This window comes from Pongo pygmaeus, chromosome 11 (assembly GCF_028885625.2).
Source record: "Pongo pygmaeus isolate AG05252 chromosome 11, NHGRI_mPonPyg2-v2.0_pri, whole genome shotgun sequence".
Lineage (NCBI taxonomy): Eukaryota > Metazoa > Chordata > Mammalia > Primates > Hominidae > Pongo > Pongo pygmaeus.
The window spans coordinates 136,387,764-136,411,575 of NC_072384.2; the positions used below are offsets into that span (position 1 = coordinate 136,387,764).

Consider the following 23,812-nt stretch of genomic DNA (forward strand, 5'->3'; position numbering starts at 1 on the left):
CATAAAACTTAGTAATACTAATAAAGACAGGTCATTACCAGTTTTAAGCCAAATAAGCAAACTCAAAGAGATCTGCTGTCAGTGTGATTCTTCGTGGTTTTTTATTTTTTTTTGGAGAAGTGTAAATCAGCTTTAGTGCAGCAAGCACACCACAGATTTGCTGAAATCATTCCTGCCCCTTCTGACGGTGGGTAGAGTTGCTCAGCCAAGTAATTTACAGTGCTGTGGCAAGATATGTTTATATTTAAGCTGTGCAACGGTGTAGCTAATGAGAAAGATAAGAAATTTATAGTCCTTGGTGATTGATAGGATTACTACCTAGGCATTAATTGAAATCTGAGAGATCACAGCTGTGGGTTTAAGTTAGGGGGAAAAAATTACTTCAAGTAAAGGAAAACTTTTAGATTTGCTTCTTAACATTTTGAAGATAGTTCTCCCGCTGACAGTCTGGTTGGTGGTAGAAACAGTTGATCCTGGCCAAGGCTGGGGTAATTATACTGAGATAATTATGGTATCTGCTGTGTAGCCTCTTCAAGGTAGGTGGTTTATAAGTGTGGGAAAAAAAATTAAATACTGTGGGGTTTTTAAATGGCTTTAAAATTTTACATGTATAATAATAAAATTCTCTGCAGCTACTCTTTGCTAAATATTCTCTGGACTATTATTTAAGACATTTAAAAAAAAGAACAAACTAATAATGACAGAGGCAAGCCTGTGATATTAGTCATTGCCTTAAAATTTCCACTGATTATATTTAATCTGGGTATGTCTAAAGTAATCTTATAGACCTTTCCCTACCTGTCATTTTTTAGATGTACCATTCTTGTTGAAGCTCAGTCTTGTGAAAATGTCTGAATTTTCCCATTAAGTGCTTAAAAAGTAATAAAACTAAAGTCATTAGACTTCACTCATCAGAGCTATATCGGGAGAAATATTCTTTGGTGCAATAAATCTGACCAGGGGTTGGACATTCATATCCCTTGGATTCATTCCCTGGAAATGGACGTTTGAAGGTAAATTGCTTAAGTAGGGCAGTTTAAATTTTTAATACAATCTTATTGTAACTGTTAGCACATGATTAAAGTGCAAAGGGGCCTTAGATGTTTTGTAAGATTTATAATAAATGCTCTATGATGCCTTTTCTGTGCTGAATTATGGATGTTATGAAAGTTAAATGCTTATAAAGGCCAGAAAGGCACAAATGAAGAGTTGGGTCTTTATTGGAGACTAAATCACACTTACTGAATGCAGACAGTTTTTCATTGGACACCTGTTCATTCCTAGATTCACAGTCTTGGAGGCACCTAGAAGCCTTCATAAGCCAAACAGTATGCAGTGCCTCTCTTTTCTAATGCAGTGGGCTCTGGAAGGGTAAGGCCTGAGCCAATGGAAGCTGTTTTGAAAAATACCCAAATAGCAAATTATTGTTCCCGTCAGCAGTTGGCTTTTTTGGGGGGAGGAGGGGCTTTTTTTTGTTGTTTTTTTGATGTAAATAATCTCATCAAAGGCCTGATTCTCTAGTGGATGGCACTAGTGTGTACGGAGTTTCCTCATTCCTTTTGTAGAATCAAGGAAGCTTGAAGCTACATCTTTATGCATCATGGGGGCTGTGATACCCTTTAACTTTCTAGACCCAGTGACACAATGTGGTTCCTTTCATGTTCACTGTTTGGCCATAGTTGATTGGAATTGTTGTTTTAAGGCCTAGTTTAACTGGACAGCAGGACTAACTCTTCATTTCAGAAGGAAGGCCTGCAGCCCAGGAGATGGAGCTGGGCAGGTGCCGTCCTCACGAGAGGCTGCAGGCCAGACGCAGGGCACCGAGAGCATGGCATTTGATTCAAAGCCATGGTTGGGTGGATTTTCAATCTATTTGAAGGATAACTGGCTACTATACAGTATTTACACTCCTGCCCATTTTTTTTTTGTATTTTTTCCATCAAAAGAGAAATCTGTTTTGAAAACAGAGGTAATATCTTTACCATCTTTTCTCATGTATGTTATTTTTTCGAGGAAGGAAATCGCTGATTTTCTATACTTGGACAATGTCACCATTTGCCATCTTAAATTTCACAAGCTGTAATTTGCCTTTTACTTACATATCTCATCCACAGATGTATTTGAGTGTCCACAGTGAAATGGTTGCATTACTTTCAGATTACTTGCGTTCATTCTTTAGATGAGTGCTAATGGTTTGGGTTATTAACTGGCACAAATCTTGAGTTCTTTTTGTCTATGCACGTTGTTTTTTCCGCCTTCAAAATGAATTTGCAAAAGCATCACTAGAAAAGCTTATATGTAAACATTTATGCTAGTAATAGATAAAAGGTGCTGTGTAGCAGTACCAGTGGGAGAACGCCGAAGCCCAGAAGAAAAGTCTGCCTTCTTTGGAATAACTGAATAGGAGTCCCAGTCACCTATTCCCACTTTCTCTTTAACTATCACCCTTGGATGGTATTGAGGAAACCGTATTGCGTGCTTAATTTTCACAGCATTCAGTATTAAGGTAAACCTACTGACTGTGTTTAAGTTGAAGTATACCTTTTCCAAGTAGCTGTGTAACAGAATAGGCGTTGTATGGGAGGCAGCATTTTCAGCTGTAAGTGCAATAAATTGTGGTTTGTTTATTTTAGTTTTTAACCTTTTAGACTACTTTGTGATCGGCAGGAGATTTTGTATGTGTGTGTGTGTGTGTGAGTGTGTGTAGGTTGCAGAGTGAGGATCTGGTCAGTGATTGACACTTGTTTTCAAAGTGTTCACCATGGATTTTTTTTCTTAAATACCATTTTTCTCAGTAAGCTTTGAACCATGATGTCACCAAAGACAAAGTGTTTCTCGGGCTTTTCTTAGTGAAAGATATACTTTCGTAGGGTAGTTTATAGCAAGATTTGGGGGTTAAAAAAAAGAGTTGAATTTATGGCCTGAAGAGTCGTCATAACCTTTTACCTATAGCTAACATTTGCATACCTCAGGTCAAATAAATTTAGATGTATGCTTAATGTTCTAAAAGCTCTTTGTTCCTTGCTCATCCTTGGCCGGACCAGAGAAGTTATTGATAATCAGGTGTTCCTTTCTTTGTGGTAGGACATCACCATGTTCTCATAGAGTCCTGTTAGGAAGCAGAGGACGGACTGCTCTGTGTCACTGTGGAGAGAAAAAGACCTTGTCACATCCCTGTCATCACAGGATTGTAGTATCTTGTTATGCCAGTGATGTGGTTTGAAAACTTGTTTTTACGAACGTACCCGCAAAACATTATGCTCTGTGGAAAGAGGCATGCACAGAAAAGAATTATTCCATTTATATGAAGTTCTACAACGGGCAAACTGATTGGTGATGAAAGAAATCGGAAGAGTGGTTGCCAGAAAGTGAGGAGGGATTGGTTGGGGTTGGGGGTGGCTCAGAGGAACTTCTTAGAGGGATATTTTCATCGTGGCTTGGGTTACACGGCATCTGTCAACATTCATGGACTGGTACAACTAAGATGTTTTGCATTTCACAGTATGTACATTTAATCTCAAAAAAAGAACCTAATAGTTAATCACGTGCATGTTGAAATGTGTGGGAGTGAACTGATGCCTGCACCGTAGTTGAATTGCATCAGAAAATGAAATGGACAGACGGACGGACAGATGGACGGATGGGTGGATAGATATATAATAAAGCAAGTATGTAGCAACATGTTACAATTATAAAATGTAGGCGGAGTGGAAGGAGGTGTTCGCTTTCAAATTTTTTTGTGTGCTTAAAAAATGTGTTAATAAAATAAAGGGGGAAATCAAAATAATCGTTACTACATTAAAAATGTCATTGTAGATCTCTTACATGAAGATGGGTCCAGATAAACCTAATTTAATGTGATGTGCTTTCTCACAAGTAGAAGTGTACAGTATAATGAGGAGCCACAACTTTTACAAAAATGAATCCTGCCAGAATTAAAAGGCATACATGATTCTTTGAAGAATTTCACTAATGCATAGGAACTGCAGTAACAGAAAAGAGTACTTTGATTTCCTCACTGTTCCTAAATCACAACAGATTACAGATTCAAAATCAATCAGTATTCTCTGCTGAACTCTAATTAACACTTAAACATTATTAGTCACACATGTGAAATCTTGATCGGCGATGACCTCAGGTATTCTAAATGTAAATAAAATTAGATTAGATCCCTTTTAATTACTTGAGGTGCTGTGAGTAATTACAATGGCAATTGATAAACTTGATTTCTTATTAAAGCGGAAAAAAAAACCATGAAAAGTTTCTCTCTGCCATATATACTTAACTCTTCAGTAGCCATGGCCTATGCAAAAAATTTTTACCTAGTTTGTATGTTAATCATATAGAATTTAGATCGTTTTAAAAATGTTTATGTGGACCCTCAAATTCATCATGCATCTCCTAACTTTGTGGGTAATGTGACTATAACATCACAAAGGGCAAAACTTCCCCAGAGGAACTTCATGTATCAGAAAAGGTAGGTTTCTGGGAGGTAATGCTGGTTAAGTAATAATAATGGATGGGTGCTGGGGAGAGTATTACAATGACTTAATGCCCAAAGCCCTGTTGAAGACCAAGTGGAAATCTGTTTTGTCATCTCATCCTTCTTCCTAATTGCATCACAATACATTGTATAATTCAACCTGTGTGTCACTGTCACTTCCCGTGCACAGGGCCACCGCTGCTGCTCATTATTAACAGAGCAGGGAGGAGACGAATAATTCTCTCAGGTTCCAACCAAGACATCTTCTCTCCCCCACTTTAAGAAGAAAATGTCTTTTTTATGGAGATTGTTGTAAGGATAATTATTTCTGGAAATAGGAAAACAGCTTCAGTTGTGGTAGATACGTCCATTTTTCTTAAAAGTTAGAAGCTATCCGAAGGAGAGTGTGCCTGTGACAAATGGAAAGATTACAGAAGTTTCTAAACTTCTTCTGTTGGTGTTCATATCTAAAAATAGGAAGCAAATTAGACCTCATAAGTTGTTAAGCCTATATTAATCAAACTGTGTTAATTTTTTAAAAAGAAAACCAATTATTGTACTTAACTGAATCTGTCTCAAGGTTCCTGATTTCAAAATCGACTTTTGGCCTTTACATCTTACATTTTCCCTTCTTTAGGACTCTTGCGTGTCCTGTTCCTCATTTATCTTGATCTTCTCATCTTTTTTTCTTTATGATTTTTTGTAGTTTTTTTAGCTGGAATAATTTAGCATAATCTATTTTTCTTTAAAATTTTGTGTAGTTTCTTTAGCTGGAATAATTTAGCATAATCTGTTTTTCTTTAAAATTTTGTGTAGTTTCTTTAGCTGGAATAATTTAGCATAATCAGTCTGGCACGCTATCATGTTGTTGGTGGTACCTTTTTCTGTTTGTATGTTTTAAAATCCTTTACCAATCACTTTTTCTGTATTCTGTCTTCGTAGTGTACTGTATTCCTTTGATACCACCACCTTCGTCTGCACTTATCTTAGGTCTTTCATTCCACTGACAAATTGTGTTCGTTTACTTTGTAACCCCAAATTTGGGCCTTTTAAAAAAACGTGGATGGAAAAGGGAAGTCCCGTAGCCTTGCCTGGCGTGGAAGAGTGTTGAGGAGCCTCATGTGCAGACTGAAGAATAGCCGGTGAGCCTTCACCTTCAGGGGGTGGCAGAAACATTTCTGCTCCAGGATCATCAACTTTCTCTGCGAGACAGCTTGATGAGTTGAGAAGAACTGACAGGTTCATCTCTCCCTTCTTTGTTTAAGCCATTTATCTTTGAGATCCTTGCCTGCCATCTAAATTGTATTGCCAGTTTACTGGGATATTCACTTGCCTCGTCTGGGAAGATGCTGATTTGCATCCAGCTTGAGAATAAGTGAGAGAGAAAGTTAATCATCTCCTGGCCTTTTGAACAGATTTGTACTGTGTTTAATTGTAGTATTTGAAATGTTACATATTTTCTAATGAGAGTCTATATTCAACTCTTGTGTTAACCTGTATCATGAGGAGAATAGCACAGTGACCTAGTCTGGAAAGCTCTGCTCTTCAGAAGATCTTTAATTTATGCTTTTTGCATATCTTTCTCCATTTCAGATTAATCTAAGCTATGTTAGCTGCTTTTAAATTCTGCCTACTTGTTTTTGATGATGATTTATTCAATTAAGTGGAATAATTAATAATGAATTATAGTTGGGCATGGAGGGAGATGGTACGCTCAGCTCTCTAAGAGATTCTGAAATTTTTATGGAGATTGTTGTAGGGCTAATTATTTTTGGAAATAGGAAAACAGCTTCAGTTGTGATAAGTCCATTTTTCTGGAAAGTTAAAAGCTATCCAAAGGAGAATGTGCCTGTGACAAGATCTCGTCTATTTTCTTGTGCCCTGTGATGAGAAGAGCACAGCTCTCTTACTCGGAGCAGGTGAGGTCTTGAAGAAGCAACTCATTAATAAGGTCCTGAAGAATAAGTTCATTTGTTTATAGGGTTCAGGAGACCCCTAGAGTTCCAGTGAGAAAGCATGAGCTCCGTCCATTGGTCCTCCTGGCCCTGCCACTCTCTTCCCCACTTGTTCTGGCTCCCGTATTCTCCTTGACACCTTTTCCCAGCATATGCTAGTTTTATTTCTGTCAGGCTTCCTTGAGGAAGCTGTCGCCCCCCAAATCAGGGTCTTGATACCAGCTCCTGCCACTTTGACACATACTTAGGCAGTACTCGGAGTCAAGCTGGCCTGGGGGCATGGCCCCACAGGCTTGTGATCAGTGGGCTCCAGTTCTCACTTCTTACCTTTGAGTTCTCAGACTTCTCCCCTCTCCTGTTTTAAGAGTTGAGCTAGCAGGGGCTGCCTCTACCCTTGGCTGCTGCTTCCAAACCATGTGGGTTTCCTATGTTATGAAAGCTTTTCTTCATCATGTGCTAATGACTTTCTGTTCCACAGACGTAACACTTTCTAATGTTTCATTCATCTATCTGAGTTTTTCCTGCTTTAAGTGCCTCTTCTGTGTCTATGCAACATTCATAATTTCTCAGTATTTCCCTCTTGGAGATTATTCCTTCTTTGTCTGCATCATAGACACACACCTCTCTTTATAGCACTTCCTATATCCCACACGCTGCCACTTACCTAACACATTGGGAGAGAAAGGTGCTGACAAGGCGTGCAGGAGGTGGATGTGATGTTCTGGTTGGTTGGTTGACATTTTCTAGATGATGCAGCTGGCAGATTTGTCTGGATTTCACAATCTCCCACATCTAGCAAGTTGCCCAGCACATACTAGTTGCTCAATAAAAACAGTCAGTAAATGGGATGAGTGAGGGATGCTATAAAGCATAGTAAAGAACCCTTCCTTGACACGTTAAAGGGAAAAGCACCCAAATCCACGTATTAAAGAACGGGCAGCAACTTGCTTGGTTTCTGTGAGGACTTGCTTAATTCTGCATTGACCAAGAGCAAGCTGAAGAGCATTCTGGGATCAAGAAGATGACCAAGTACATTGTGGGACCAAGAGCAAGATCAAGAGCATACTAGACCATGAGCATTCTGGAACCAAGAGCCATGACCGTGAGCATTCCGGGACCAAGAGCAAGCAAGGCCAAGAGCATCGTAGGACCAAGAGCATGACCATGAGCATTCTGGGACCAAGAGTTTGACCATGTGTTATACATTCTGGGACCTTCCTAGGCCATTGGCATCAGTGCTGCAGCCTCTGAGTCATACGTGCCTCATGGGGTCATCGTGACTTAACCTGATGGGTAGGACTTACTTGAGTAGGGCAGGAGGTTTTGAAAGGACATGATCATACACAGTACTTAGCTCAAGTGCACAGAGAAGCAGAGCACCATACTGGGACCCTACGGTACAGCCAGCCAGAAACACAGGGTTCCAGACACAGCTTAATTCCTTCACGCTGGAGTACGACTTGGATGTACAAACTCCTAATCCCTAAGGATAGGAAAAGACCTAGAAGATTTGAGGATTTTAATTCAGGAAAGTCCACCAAAAGGATAAACAGCTAGGAGCCCACTAGTAAGCCAGGATGGTGTGGTGCGGATCTTGGATGAGGTTAGCTGAGTTTGAAAACTGGAGAAGGCATGGATGAGAGCAATGCTGAGAGAAGGCAAGGCAGGGTGGGGAGAGGAGTGGGGGGGTAGGTGAGGCGGGGTGAGGAGAGGAGTGGGAGGCAAGGTGGGGCAAGGAGAAGAGTGGGAGGGTCCTTCGGTGTCCTCAGTGCACATCCCAGTGCTTGGAACTGAATGGTGGGCGTCCTGTTGGCGCATGGGGCAGACTGAAGCCTGAGACATGACCCTCAGGGGTTCTCCAGATAGGATCATTTGGAGCCCCTTCTCCTTTCCCAAATGGTAGGGGAGAAGTGCTGATGGAAGCAGAATGGAGCCCTCAGAAGCGCGCATTCAGACTGGCACCTAGATAAAACCAGCTGCAGGGCCACACCACGTTAGGGTGCTTTTCAGCATCTGTCAGGGGAGTGAATGTTTGCATGTTGGTGCTTCTGAACACAGGATCCCTGGTCCTCCTGAAGCCTGGAGCCTGGCAGATGGTCAGCTCCCTGGCCCCTGCTGCCCTATAGCCCAGGGTGACTATGGGAATCAGACATTCCTGATTTTTGGCAGCCCAACTTTGGGGTTAAATGTTAAGGAACTATTGTGCTGTGAATGAATGCATGGAAGAGGAAGGGATGTGTGTTTCCTGCCGCGTGATTTGAAGTCCCCTTTACCACAAATAACTACTTTATACCAGAATTGGATACACATATTAAAAATGTCAAAAACACCATATTTGTTTCAGCACAGGGTTTTTGTTTTTGTTTTTGTTTTTAATTATGTTGTTTCCCCTTTTCTCTGAAAGGAAAAGGGAAGTCCAGCTGCCCTAGACATGGTAGAAATTTCCCCTCATTCTAAAATTCTGAAATTAATGTCAGCAGCCTTGACTTTGCTCTGTCCTGAAGGTAACTGTTTATTACAGTCGGCATTTAAATCCCCCGATTAATAGGAGCAATTAAACAATAGCTTCATTTCCAGCAAATTAACAACCCTAATAGGTAATTGCGACATAAATGAAGATAAATTTGTTTTAATACAACGAGATAAAAAGAATACAGACAAGAACTGAATTTCACATTAAGAATTCAGACTTCGGTACTTCAGGAAAAACTTAAAAGCTTCACTAGAAGAAATTCAAGCAAGCTTGACTTTTTAACCACAGCCTATTTTAGATTAGAGGGTTGTTTGCTCAAAAAAAAAAATACATATATATAGTCATATTTTGTGCTTCGATACTCAGAAGGTAAGTCATCAAAGGATTACCACCCACCAGACCCGTTCTCCTGCTGGCTTGCTTGGGGCACGGCATGTCCTAATGACTTACTCGAGCAGTTGAATCTTGGCCACAGCCTGTCATTAGGCTTTCAGTGACAAGGAACCAAAAAGCAAATGCATAGAAGAGCATTTCCTATTTACACACCCCTAAGTTAAATTTATGACCTGTTTAGTTGCAGGATGTCTTACCTTCCTTGTTAGTATTTGTTCTGATTGGAAAATTATTCTGATGGTTTAGAATTCGTCCTGTTGAAATGTGGAAGTGGCTGGACCAGACTTGTTCATAAATGCAGCATCCGTGTGAAGGATGGGTGGGAATGGGTAGATTTGGGGTGAATAGCTAAGTGCTGATTTTAAAGGTAGTGGCAAAAAAATGATGAAAGCCTCTTCTTCTAGAACAAGGATAATTTCTCCTTGTGGGGTTGCCGTGCTTATGGGAAGATGGAACGTAGGTTAAAGAAACTTGGAGTTTAGCTAAAACTGTATCACTGAGCTTGTATCACCTTATCAGAACTCATTTTGGTAGCTTAGAATCATCAGATGGTACGTAATTAGCCTAGAATTCTGTGTGCTGCCAAAATACTAATCCAGTAAAAGGGTAGAGGGACACAGTTTTAGATATCGGAGTCTCAAAAGAAAATATATGTGTGCTTCTCTGGAAACCGCTGGAACCAGGCTGCTGAATTCAGCCCCTGAGGCTCTTTCCCAGCCCCTCCGCTCATCTCACCCCTGCACACTCCCTTTCTTGAGTGTCCAGGTAGAAATGACCTGTATCTTCCAACCACCCCAGGTATCTTTCCAAAGCATAGATCTCTTCACTTCTCTATTCAATTTGAATAACCCCAATTGCCTTAAGGACAACTTCACACTTGCCACTCTTCTCTGCCTATCAGGTCCTTAGAAATGCATTTCTAGTTGCCTATTTCAGCATCTTCTCCCACTACCTTCTTACAACCTTTCCACCCCAGCCCCACTGTTGACCCATCCATTCATTCATCCAGTTGGTGTGTGCCCATTGAGTGTCGGGCAGGCCCTGGCCCCAGGAAGTTAAATACAGCATGGCCTCAAGCATTTCCAGAAGAGGTCCCAGCTCGGTGGAATTGGCCCATTGTCTTGGAACATAGGCTGACTATACTCTTTAGTAGACGGCACAGTTTGGCAGGATTTCCACAGGTGTGTAAGTGCCAGGCCATGCCATGGGTCCCATGGTTCACTGATTGTCATTAAGAAACATACTGTAGCCAGAAAACCCAAGAGACCGTCATGGATGTGTGTGCTTCCTCACATGGCTATGATTTGACTTAGCTTTTCTTTATTGCTCAAAACACAGATCATATGAAAACACATTTAGGAGATGGGCCTGAATTATCAACAATATAGAGTACACCTCCTTTAACATTTAACTTTGAGATTTTCTTGGTGAGAAAAATTCTACGTATTTCTTTTCACTCCGAAGTCACACATTCTGTACTACATAGATAATTTGGTAATTAATTTCTTCTTAATTAATAAGATAGTTTAATGATCACTCTACTGTGATTTAAAACGGAGTTGAGACGTTAGGGGATCTTTATTTGTTACTGGAAGATTACAGCCAGTAGTGGCTTTCATTATTTATGGGAGGGTCTCCAGGTAAGCCCCCTATGGTTCGAATGAAAGATTCTTTTTCTTTTCTTTTCTTTTTTTTGGGGGGGATAGATTAGGGACAAACTGTCCCTGATATGCTGATATGCCCTGTCCAAACTCCTGACGCACAGACTTGTGATAAACAATAAGATGGCATGTTGATTTGATTTTTTTTCTTTTTTTTTTTTTGAGACGGATTCTTGTTCTTTGGCCAGGCTGGAGTACAGTGGCATGATCTTGGCTCACAGCTCATTGCAACCTCTGCCTCCCGGGTTCAAGCGATTCTCCTGCCTCAGCCACCCGAGTAGCTGGGATTACAGGCACACGCCACAATGCCTGGCTAATTTTTGTAATTTTAGTAGAGACAAGGTTTCACCATGTTGACCAGGCTGGTCTCAGAACTCCTGACCTCAGGTGATCTGCCCGCCTCAGGCTCCCAAAGTGCTGGGATTACAGGCATGAGCCGCTGCACCTGGCCTGGAAGAGCCTTTCAATGAAAAGTGAAGTAAGTGTCACCTTTGGGTGGAGACACCAAAGATAGAGACAAGACATGCAGTGCCCTCAGCTGCATAAATTTTGCTTTTAAAATATTTTCGTGGAGTAAAATTAGTGTTCAGTCTCATGTGAATTTCATCAGTGTGTCTGTGTTGAGCATTTAAAATACGGTTTTATTGGAGGTGTGGTTCGTACTTTATAATCCCTACCTGACAGTGCTTACTCGGAATTGCTCCCCCTTCTCCCGAGTTACTGGCCTCACTGTGCTCCAGCTTTCCCAGTAGCAGAGGAACCCTCTTCCCAAACGTGGGCTCAATTTACACTGAGTCGTTAGTTATCATCTAATGGTGGCTCTTCAGTGTCACTGGAATCTATACGCTTTCTCTTTGTCTTCCTTAGTTCTCTGCCCCCACTTTTCCCCACCCTTCACGTGTCATCTGGTCCCTCACAAAGCTTTTGCATGGGGTTCTTTTGAGGTGTCTGCCTATTCCAGAAGAGACTATGGTCCTTATCCAGTAGTGCTAATGTAGGGAAATACCAGGAGTGGACAAGCCACCTTCCCCAAACATGAAAGAGCCCAGTTTTGCTAAGGAGCTGTTGAAGAACTAGAAATAGAACAGCGCCATGGTAAGATTTGCCTTTGAGGTCGCCCCGCGGTGTGTTTGGGGCACTTAGGGGACAGTCAGGGAGACTCATTTGGAAGCTGCTTTGATTAAGTCTTAGACCAAGGCAGTGGCAGTGAAGACGAATTTCTGAGAAACTCTGCTGGTTGAACCAATAATCTGTTAGGTCTGTTCTGTCCATGCTGAAGAGCGGGTTGTGCCATCGACTGAGCTAGAAAACAGACGAGAAGCAGGTCTGAGAGAGGCGAGGAGGCCCAGGCTGGGTGGCGCGGACTTGAAGGCGCCTCTAACAGATCCAAGGGGAGATGCCAAGTTGGTCATTGGCTACACAACTCTAGAAGGCAGGAGGTGAGGCGGAGCTCTTCATGGCAGTGGCAATCCTGGGAGCTCCTGGCACTGAGGTGGTGACCGAGACATTCGTGAGGAGGTTGCCCAGGCAGAGGGCATGGGAAAAAAGAGGACACCAGGAGGATGCCAGGGAAGCACCCGCACTTCAGGAGCCAGTAAGGGAGGATGAGAAAGAGAAGTTCCAGCCGGAGGAGGAAAACCAGGGACATCAGGGTTCATGGAAACCCGAGGAGGATGCAGAAGAGGAAAGGAGGGAATGACCAGGAACACCACGTGCTGCTCAGAGGTCCAGGAAGGTGCGACCTGGCCTCTGGGCCGCTCCCAGTGACCATGGCAATGGCAGGCCCAGCCCAGAGATTGCAGAGAGCAGGAGAGGCAGAGTCGAGCAGCATCCCCGGGCTTTCCAGAAGGCCTGGCTGGGAATGGGGTGTGGCACACGGTGTAATCAGGGCAGCCTTGGCGAGCACCTCCTGTGTGCCGGTCACCACACTCAGTCTTTTTCAGCATTTTGTTTAGTTACCCAACCCATTTCATTTAGTCACCCAAGTACAAGTTAGAGATTGATGAGAAACTGAGGGTGCAAGGGCAAAAGAACACATGATTTGTGCTGTGGAACCAGGACAGTCTGTTGGGGTGCTGGCAGGGTGTTCGATTGCCACATGGTGGTGTCATGAGCAGTCCCGGAGCCGTCGGATTGCTCTGGTGCACTTGCTGCCTGGTTTTTCTCACCTGCAAAATGAAAGAGCTGACAGGATGAAATGCGTTAATGGATGGGAAGTGTAGGCCGCCTAGCCCTGCTCAGCCTTTGAGCAGCAAAGAGGAGGAAGGGGAGGAGGAGGAGCTGTCCTCTGGTTATAGAGGGCGTGAGGTTGGCCCGGAGGCTCCTAGTGTGACCAAGGGCCATTCCTTGCCTCATTTTGTGTGATTTAGAAACAAGGTGGAAGTAGAAATTGGGCATTATGTCAGGATTTAATTGTTTGGGAGCTGTTGTCTTATTTTTAACCACTAATTAAAGGGTGCTGTTTCCCTTTATAGAATAGAACATTTACAATTTTTGGATAAAGTAAATGTATACCTCACTTTTTTTGTTAAATTCTTAAACTTTTTTTTTTTTTTTAATTGAAGAATGGAAACACATGAAAGTGTATTTGGGCTTAAAAAGTTGTCATAAAATTATCTTCAGGTCAAGAAGGGCCTATTTCCAGACCCCAGAAACCCCTGCATCCTGTCCCAGGCACTGGCCTGCTCTGCTCCCTGAAGATGGGCACAGTTCTCCCTTCTGACCCCGTGGTGAGGCCAGCTTGGTTTTCACCTTTATACAATGTACACACACACACGCACACTTGCACAGTTGAAGGTGCTAGTTAAAGGTATCTTTTATCTGTTAACCCAAATAAAATTTTAAAATTATAGAAGAAGTGACTTTTAAAAGAACACTGAGCATTACTCTTGGGAGTCTCAGGAGAGAAATTAAATTGGTAGTGTCAGTAGTAAGAGCAAATGTTTTCAGTACCCGTTGACACTGTTTTAGATTTAGGAGTAGCTCATGTGACAGAGTCATAGTGAAGTGTGCTACCCAATTTGAGAAAAGATCAAATCTCAGTGACAAAGCTTCCAGATTTTTTTTTAATTAAATTTTTTTGAGATAGTCTCACTCTGTTGCCCAGGCTGGAGTGCAGTGGCGTGATCTTGGCTCACTGCGACCTCTGCCTCCCGGGTTCAAGCGATTCTCCTGCCTCAGCCTCCCAAGTAGCTGGGATTACAGGCATGCGCCACCACATCCAGCTAATTTTTGTATTTTTAGTAGAGACGGGGTTTCACCATGTTGGCCAGGCTGGACTCGAACTCCTGACCTCAGGTAATCTGCCCGCCTCGGCTTCCCAGAGTGCTGGCCCAGAGTGCTGGGATTACAGGTGTGAGCCACCACGCCCAGCCGCTTCCAGATTTTTTTTAAGTAAATCCACGTGATTGTGTTTCTGATCTATGCACCAACACACATTTACATTGAACATATTTATGTCTATGCACCCACACACATTTACATTGAACATACATATTTATATAAAACAACACATTTATTTCTTGAATAATCAAATATAGACAAAAACTCAGTGGTTATAAAAAGCTTCCCAGACAGCATAGTCTGGAGTAATATTCACATGTTAAACCTATTAACATTTAAATGTTCTAAATATTATGAGTAATTAACAATTACAACCACAGAAGAACAGCTCCCTCCCGTGACATTCCATCCGTTTTCTTTGAGTTGTTTTTTTTGGGTGGGAATGGAGGGGGGTTCCTCCACTCACATAGACACACCAAGCTTTTCCCTCTAGGAGCTCTTGTGAACTCACCCAGCCTGCTGCTGGGTTGTGTGGGGAAGGACTGCGGATGTCTTGGATGGCAGTTGTCATACTAGTTTTTTGCTTCCCCAAACAATTCATTTAGGGATGTCTTTAAGTGAGGCGCCCAGAGATTCCACCCCGTCCCTGGGACATCGAGCAAATAGCAGCAACAGCCTTTGGCAAATTTGTGGCTGTTTGCAGCATTGACTCTGTAGTCAGTTTGCATTTTCAAGATGGGGGAGACGTGGGCAGACGTTACAAAGGAGTCCTTTCCCCTTCCTATTCCTCATGCTCCCCCTCCTCCTCCTCAAGTCAGATACTTTTTGTTCTTCATTAAAGTTTTCCCTTATTCTAATGGGTTACCCTATAGTTTTAAAGCATTCAAGCAGTCTGTATATTTTAAAACAATATATTTATAAATCATTTTCTTTCCTTCATTTGTGTATGGAAGCAGGAAGGACATAACAGGTACAGGGGAAATAGGACAAATATGAAAAAAATAGTAGAGTTTAAAAAATACTACCAGTTATTGGATGTTGTGACTTCGTTTTATTTTTTAATTAATGTGGTAAAATAATAATTAAATGGACAGAAGAATTTTAGCAGTTAACAATGCTAAATATTCATACTTTGTACATCCTGTCTGTAGTTTGATGAGAGGCTTTGTTGTAAAAATATTCTCTTTACTCATGAACTGACTCTTCCTAGACTCCATAGGAAGGATAGACCATTCATTTGCATTTGAAGTTTCATACAACAGGCGTTTTCATAACGTATTTGACTTGTCTTAGGAAGTTTCTCGCATCTTCCCTTAGTTTCTACAAATGAAAATGTCTGCAAAGCTCTCAAAGCATGCATCCTAGTCCTATTTAATTCTGACATCTGCGCATTTCTTAGGAGTGTAAAGTCAGTGTGGCCATCCAGCTGAATAGTAACTCTGAAGCTGGGAGTAAAATCAGATTTCAGTGTAGTTAATAATCAAAGCCCCTTATTGCTATTTTTCAAAAACAAAGTAGCAATACTTTAGCACTCACCCAGGCAATTATGATTTTTGGCTAATTTACTTTTGGTTTTTGCAGTTTCAGGATACCTAGACAACACATTTTGCATCTGTTGAAATCTTAGATTTTATTTTTGAGTTCACATAATGACTTCTAAAATATTCTAATAAATGTCTTCAAAGACCCCAGATCAATATGCCAATGGTTCTGAGATGACAGAGTGCTGCGATATTCCTCTGTAATTTAAACATGATTAGCTGATGAAGGTTATGATCGATACACTACCGGAAGATAAATTAATTCATATCATCCTGAAAGGATGATAAGAGGCCTATTGGAGGTGGGATGTAACTAATGAAGCTGCTGCTTCTTATCTGTGAGCCATTTTTTATATATTGCATTTTCACTTAATCATATTTATACTGTCATTCATTTACATGAAACCCATAGGCTGTGGACAAACCAGTTTCTTATTAAAATTGTATTCATTTGGAAAAGAAATTATCTGCAAACACTATATGGGCCCCGTCTACGTTATAACCTATTTCTGGGGAGAGATGACGTGTTCCTTTCCGTGGACATCTTCGAAAATAGCAACTATCTAGGCAAAGACAAGGATTGAAAATCATTGAACTTAATTACTGCTAGTCCCCAAAGACACACATCTATTCAAATCAAAACTGTAGTTATTCTGCGGCAGTGACACCATTGGTGTAGGAAGAGTTTTCTAATCGTTGACTTCCTTTCCAATTACATTCAGTATGCTTTATCAGCGAGCCTATTTGCCAAGAGAAGTTATGGCTGGTTGAATTTAGATTTGTATTGATTAAGATAAACTTCCAATGTGTGCAGTAATATATTTAAATAAAAAAGGTCTTTGATATAATTACATCTCCTTGAATATAATTCTGTATGATAGCTTATAGAGTTAAGAGGATTTCTTTAGGCTTTGAGGGAAAAAAAAGACTTTTGTCTTTCCAAGGGGTTTAGTTAAATTGCCCTGCCTTATTTAGGATTATTTTTGTTCCAAGTAACTGGAAAAAAAGATGATTTTATGAGAATAACTTAAATGAGATAGGTGTGTATTTTTTTTGCTTTACATTCCTCTGAGGTGGTCTGTGCAGGGCTGCTGAAGCCTTCTGTGGAGTTGGGGGACTGGCTCTATCTGTCTCCCATGTGGTTCCTGTTCCCAGTGTCACCTCATGTTCCGCAGTGCTGCTGAGGCTATGTAACATTTGTGCATTTCAGGCAACAAGTAGGAAAAACATACAAGAATTTAGGCAAAGGGAAGCTCTCAAGGAAGATCCTTAAAAGCTGCCCTGTGATCCTTCTGCTCTCATCCTGCTGGCCAGAGCTTGTGTACCCGGCCATGTTCAGCTGATGCGGGGGTAGGGGGACGGGAGGAGGCTCTGGCAAATGTCATGTTTATTCTGGTTGTCATTTGCCCAACTAAGAACCAGGAATGCTACTACTGTGAAAGAAGGAAATAGCAGATTTCAACAACAGACTGATGATCTCTGCTCTGTTCCTGAATTTGGAAATTGACATGGATTTCTTTTTGTCTGTGTGTCCACCAGTTGCCCAGAAGATTGTTGCCACAAGGAAGAAGCAGCAGCTGTCCATAGGACCCTGCAAGTCGCTACCTAATTCTCCCAGCCATTCCTCCGTCTGTTCCGCGCAGGTGTCTGCTGTGCACATCAGCCAGGTACGTTAGGTGACGTGAGAAGTCAGACTCTTAGAACCAAAGAGAATGTGCAAATAGTGTTCCCAGCCAATGCTAAGGTTGATTTTTTTTTTTCTTTTCAACTTTGTAAGTAACAGCATGTTGTAATTGACTTAACATTTTCTTCAGAAACTGCTGTGGCCAAGTGATTTTTATGGGAATCATTCTTTAATGTTTTCTGTCTTCATACTGCCTGTGTTATGAGGCATGCTGGCCCGGGTGGTGATGGGAGGTGTGTGCTGCAGTCCTCACTGGTGATTTAAACCACCCTTCTCTGGTCTTGGTCCTAGTCTGCTTATAGGTTGAACAGTTGTGAGTAAATCTTAATGGCCAAACTCGCTTTATACTTAAATTTGGTAGTGGCATTCAATTATAATTACCATCTCCCTTAGGTCCCATACAAACTGCTATCTTTCCATAACAACATTTTGCAAAATTATTTACTTGGAAGCAAACGAAATAATTGTCACTTTGAAGAACTCAACCAAAAACCTCCTAAGGAAACAGTTGGCTTTGTTTTTGCCTGTGCTTGTTTTTTGATTACGTTTCTTGGGCAGGTATTCTATTGGCACTTTTTTTTTAAGGACATGGTGAAGAGGTTCGGTGTCATACTTTCAGTTTGCTTGGGAAGCCAGTGAGTTATGGCATGTATTGTCAGAGCCTGTCAAGGTACAGTCATGAATGTTCATGCTGGCTGGGCTGAGTGGCAGATGCCTGTAATCCCAGCACTTTGGGAGTCAAGGCAGGTGGATCGCTTGAGCTCAGTAGTTCAAGACCAGCCTGGGCAACGTGGCAGAACTACATCTCTGTATCTACAAAAAGTAGAAAAATCAGCTGGGCGTGGTGGCTTGTGCCTTGGGAGGCTGAGGTGGGGGGATCACCTCTGCCCAGCAGAAGATCTAGGCTGCAGTGAGTGTGATTATGCCACTCTATTCCAGCCTGGATGACAGAGTGAGACGCTGTCTCAAAAAAAAAAAAAAAGGATGTCTTCACTTGCTGTGTTTAATTTTCTGTGAATCTTGAAATACTTTTCAAAAACATTCAGATTTTCCAGGTGTCATTTTCATAATGTTGGCTGTGGTTCTGCTGATCTAGAGCAGTGAAGGAACCGTAGAATCCATTTAGTTTAACCAACCCCTTTCATTTTCAGAGGAAAGAGAAAATAATCAGATTTGAACTTTCAGAAATCTTTTAAGTTAAATGAAAGAGACTTCTTTGTCTTCAGTCACTTTTCTTAGGGGACGCCACTGAGTGAGATGATTGGCATGTTCCAGGATGAGACTCTGTAGACGTGACGCTAATACACCTGGCAAAACCATAGACGCAAGTCAGCCGTTCTCACACATCCCTTCCGTGGGGCTCATGCCCACTTGTTGGTTATGACCTTGCCTAAGTGGAGGCCTTGGGTTACTGAGTGTGTCATTAATAAAACCTTGGGTTTTAATCATTTCAGACAAGTAATGGAGGTGGGAGTTTAAGCGACTATTCCTCCTCTGTTCCATCGACTCCCAGCACCAGCCAGAAGGAACTTCGGATCGATGTTCCTCCCACTGCCAACACACCCACGCCTGTTCGCAAGCAGTCCAAGCGCCGGTCCAACCTGTTCACCGTGAGTGTCAACCCTGGGTGGAGATTTGAATGCAATTCTGAAGCATTTCCGTTAACGTAAACCTGGTTGCCACACGGTTCAGTGGTATTTGTAGAATCTCAACTATATTAAAGTGAATACCATTGATTTTTGTGGAAGACTAAGAAAATTAAGAGAAGCAAAGATTTGGATGTTGAGTAGAATGGGAATTTCTTCATGTAGATATTCCTGACTTCGTGTGTCTGAAATGAAGAGCTGGGGGTGTGTATAAAGGCACTTGTTATCCTGTGGCTGCAGCTAAAGACGTGTCACAGTGGATACAAGGAGATGACAAAACTCTAAGATTCCCAGATGTGTGTCTCTAACCGTTCAGATGATATATAAGCTATTACTGTCCACAGGCCCTCTTCTTCTTCTGCTTGGGTGCCTGGCGCTGCCCTCGGGGTGGAGATGAGGACTGGGAGGTGCTTCCTGGAGGCTCATTGCCATGAGGCTCTGCTCTCCACTTGGGTTTTTTTCTGTAGAGCATGTTGAAAGCAGAGATGAGCTATCTGGGTTCAGGTTTATAAATTCACAATCTGGGTGCACTCGGGCATGTGTTGTTCCTTTTTTTTTTTTTTTTTTTTTTTTTTTGAGACAGGGTCTCACTCTGTTGCCCAGGCTGGAGTGCAGTGGCTCAGTCATGGCTCACTGCAGCCTCAACCTCCTGAAATCCTCCCACTTCAGCCTTCTGAGTAGCTGGGACCATAGGCACTCACCACTACGTGTGGCTAATTTTTTTTTTTTTTTTTTTAAGAAATGGGGTCTTACTGTGATGCCTAAGGTGGTCTTGAACTTCCAGACTCAAGCCATCCTTCCACCTTGGCCTCCTGAAGTTCTGGGATTACAGGCATGAGCCATAGTGCACAGCCAGCATGCAAAGTGCTTAAAAACTCGCTGGGTGATTGAGATGCAGAGAATCCCTGAACTACAGAGGTGGCAAAAATGATACCAGCCTGTTCCTTCCTTGTGCATAGCAGACGTTACCAATCAACCTGGAGTCTACACAGTTGAGCCCCAAACTCCAGGCACAGCTGCTGTCAGGTGACTGAAGCCTTTGGACTTGAGAAGAACGCTTTTCCTCCCTGGATCATGCATTACACGTACATGCTTTTGAAACAGTCCTTCTGAACCCGGGTGGTTTTGCTCTCCAAGGACATTTGGCAACTTGTGGAGAAACTTTGGGCTGTCACAACAGGAGTACGGGAGTGGGAAGGTAAAGGTTCTGCAGATGTCTAGTGGGTAGCAACCAGGGGTGCTGCAAAGCATCCCACAGTGCACAGGTCAGCCCCTCACAGCAGGGAATTATCCAGCCCCACATGTTAGTGGTGCCCTGCTTTAAACCATCTGACTTCCATTTTGGTTGATTACTGCTGACCCAGATGCAAAGCTCTAGAGGGGTGGCTGGGAGTTGGATTTGCTGCCCCTTTGTGAATCCGATCTTGATGTTATGTTGCAGTTCCTGCCAAGTATGGGAGATCCCCAGCCCCTCTGCCACATGTCTGGAGCAGTCTCTCATTGGATGCTCATGACTGCAGAGGCGGTTGCCAGCTGCACACACCCCCTCCTCCCCAGTCTCTCCTTGCCTTTGCTAGTTGCCTTGCGCCACATCAGCTCCCACAGAGGCTGCTGCTGGGCAGCAGGGTGAGGACTGATCAGACAGACCAAGCTCCCATCCCAGCCTCTGCTGCTGACAGATGTTTGACCTTAGGCAAATTACTTGACCTCTCTGGGCTGGAAACCATAGTACTTCTGCAGTGCGGCTTCCTGGAAGACTTCCTGGAGGAGGCAGAAGAGATCTGGTGGCATTGCTTCCGTGGTTTTCTCACTCCCATTGATGCTATAAAATGATTTCTGATAGTGTTAAGCATATGCAATAGATTAGGAGGTGGGTATTTAGGTTTCTGCAAAATACAGATGAGTATCTCACATGCTTAAATTAGTGCATGGATAACATGTTTTATTGGGCAGTTTCTTCAGACACACCGAGAACAGCAGCAGTCACCTAAATAGCTGCTTCCCAGCTCCGTCTAACACCTGGAGCCCCTGTCTACACCCAGACTGGGGGGCTTTGGGTTGAAGTATTTCCTCCTAGAACAGGCTGCACAGTGACTCAGTGGCTTGAGAAACCAATATCCAAAGATGCAGCTGGATTGAGAGAGGGTGGGCTGTGGGCAGGCGGCCTGTGCCCCGGGAGGAGGGGCGGGCTTGTCATCGTGGTGGTCGAGAACACCTTCTGTGTCTCCGTTAAGGGAGTGGAAGAGGGAGAGCACTCGTTCTCAGACGCCTTCTGAGAGCCACATTTTCTGTTTGTTGACTTTGCTTTCTCTTTCAAGGAGAGAAATTTTAAAACCACAAAGTATCTTTAAAAATGAGAATATTTATAAGGAGAATGCCGGCACCTTCACATCCCCTCCCTTTATAAGCTCTGGAACTGCAGTGTGCCAGAAAGTAGTATCCCACTGGGTACCTGACAACCCAGGTGACTTAGGGAGGAGAACACTTCAAGGCAGAGAGAATCAAAATAACAGCCCATTTAATAAATATTGACTTAACATCTGCTCTCTGCACAGCCCTGGTTTTGCTCAGTGTCTGGGAGGAAGACTCGCTGCCAGAGTCAACCCATGTTCAAGGGAAAGCAGTTTAGGGTGAAGGAGAAGGGGCTCTGCACACTAGGAGGAGAGACCCTGTTGCTGTGGATTCACCCTGCAGACACACAGGTGCACTTACAGGCATCCATGAAGAGTCCGGGCAGGGCAGGTGCAGAAGCCAGTAAAAACTCATTGTTACGGTGGCCAAAAATCACCATTAATTATTTCACCATTAATGTGTCACATAATATAATGGTCTGCCTGTGGATCTAAGGGTGACCAGTGTTTGTTGTCTTTCTCCTTAATCTTGGAAAATAAATATGAGATCAGATCAGAAATTGAATCCAGCTGCCTCATTGGCATTAGTGGGAATAGAAATTTGGAGTCATAAAAGAAGCTACCACTGCAATAGGTTTGCATTGTGGCATTTAAGGAAAAGATGGTGAAAGTTCTGGGCAGGGATCCATATGTTGGTCCTCAGTGGGTTCGACATTGAACAAAATGATGGTGATGATGATGGTTGTGGTGATGATGGTTGTGGTGATGGTTGTGGTTGTGGTGATGGTTGTGGTGGTGATGATGGTTGTGGTGATGGTTGTGGTTGTGATGATGGTGATGGTTGTGGTGATGATGGTTGTGGTTGTGGTGATGGTTGTGGTGGTGATGATGGTTGTGGTGATGGTGATGATGGTTGTGATGGTGATGGTTGTGATGGTGATGATGGTTGTGGTGATGGTGATGATGGTTGTGATGGTGATGGTTGTGATGGTGATGATGGTTGTGGTGATGGTTGTGGTTGTGATGATGGTTGTGGTTGTGGTGATGGTTGTGGTGGTGATGATGGTTGTGGTGATGGTGATGATGGTTGTGATGGTGATGGTTGTGATGGTGATGATGGTTGTGGTGATGGTTGTGGTTGTGATGGTGATGGTTGTGGTGATGATGGTTGTGGTGGTGATGATGGTTGTGGTTGTGGTGATGGTTGTGGTGGTGATGATGGTTGTGATGATGGTTGTGGTTGTGATGATGGTGATGGTTGTGGTGATGATGGTTGTGGTTGTGGTGATGGTTGTGGTGGTGATGATGGTTGTGGTGATGGTGATGATGGTTGTGATGGTGATGATGGTTGTGGTGATGGTTGTGGTTGTGATGATGGTGATGGTTGTGGTGATGATGGTTGTGGTGGTGATGATGGTTGTGGTTGTGATGGTTGTGGTGGTGATGATGGTTGTGGTGATGATGGTTGTGGTGGTGATGATGATGATGGTGGTGGTGGTAGTGGTGGTGGTGGTGATGATGCATGTGGTGTAGTCTTAAGTTGAAGTTCCTGGAAATAGTAACTCCACTAGATGTCAGTGTCATCCAAGGAACAAAAAGAAGGCAAATTAATTTTGAAATCATAGCAATTAAGAAATTAAATTTTTATCATGACCAGTTTTCTTCTATTTTTAAATATGTAAAATTGAATAGACTCTTCATCCCTGGCAGTTGTTGGTGATTATAGGCATAAACTGTCAAAATATGTATTTATTTGGAAGTGTCTAGTCGGAGGACAGATGCATGATATGCAGACAATCTTAGTGAATAAAAATTCGTGCAGACTGGGATTGTAACACCCAGCTGGAGGGGCACTATCCACCTTATTTATTAGAACATCATAAAGAGACCATAGTTAATTAAGTAGTACACGTATCATTTTTTCCAATACCATTCTTATACGTTTTATAAAGTAGACTGTAATGTACTGCTCTGGGCTAACATTTTGTGCTCCCAGATGTTTGTTTGCATATATTCATATATAATTTTTAAACAAAAATGACTTTTTTATAAAATAGTACAAACAAAATCTCTGTAATAGTCCACATTATATGTTACATTTGCAGTAGGAATTCTACTTTACTAAGCAAACCCTAAGTTATATTTTATTTCACTTATTTCTTTGGGAAAAAAAAACAAACATTAAAAGACTGTATACATTTAATCCCTAGTTTGGTAATATGGGTTCTTAGAGCAGTTAATTTAGTTTAGCGGCCCTAGTTTACATGTGGTTAAAATGTTTTATTAGAAAAATTTTTCAAACATACAGAAATAAAAAACATATGTGTACTCACCACACACTTC

The 23,812-nt window shown here is 42.3% G+C and overlaps 1 protein-coding gene across 13 annotated transcripts in view; it reads left to right on the forward strand.

The window, feature by feature from the left end:
* AGAP1 (ArfGAP with GTPase domain, ankyrin repeat and PH domain 1) overlaps positions 1–23,812 on the forward strand; it is a 634,886-nt gene that overhangs the window by 287,621 nt on the left and 323,453 nt on the right. For all 13 annotated transcript variants that reach the window (XR_010122905.1, XR_010122906.1, XR_010122903.1 and 10 more), the window contains exons 7-8: positions 17,328–17,455; positions 18,927–19,082. Coding sequence is in view for 10 of the 13 variants with exons in the window: in XM_054477354.2 (XP_054333329.1) it covers positions 17,328–17,455; positions 18,927–19,082 (284 nt within the window). In the remaining 3 variants the exon portion in view is untranslated. The remainder of the gene's footprint in view (positions 1–17,327; positions 17,456–18,926; positions 19,083–23,812) is intronic.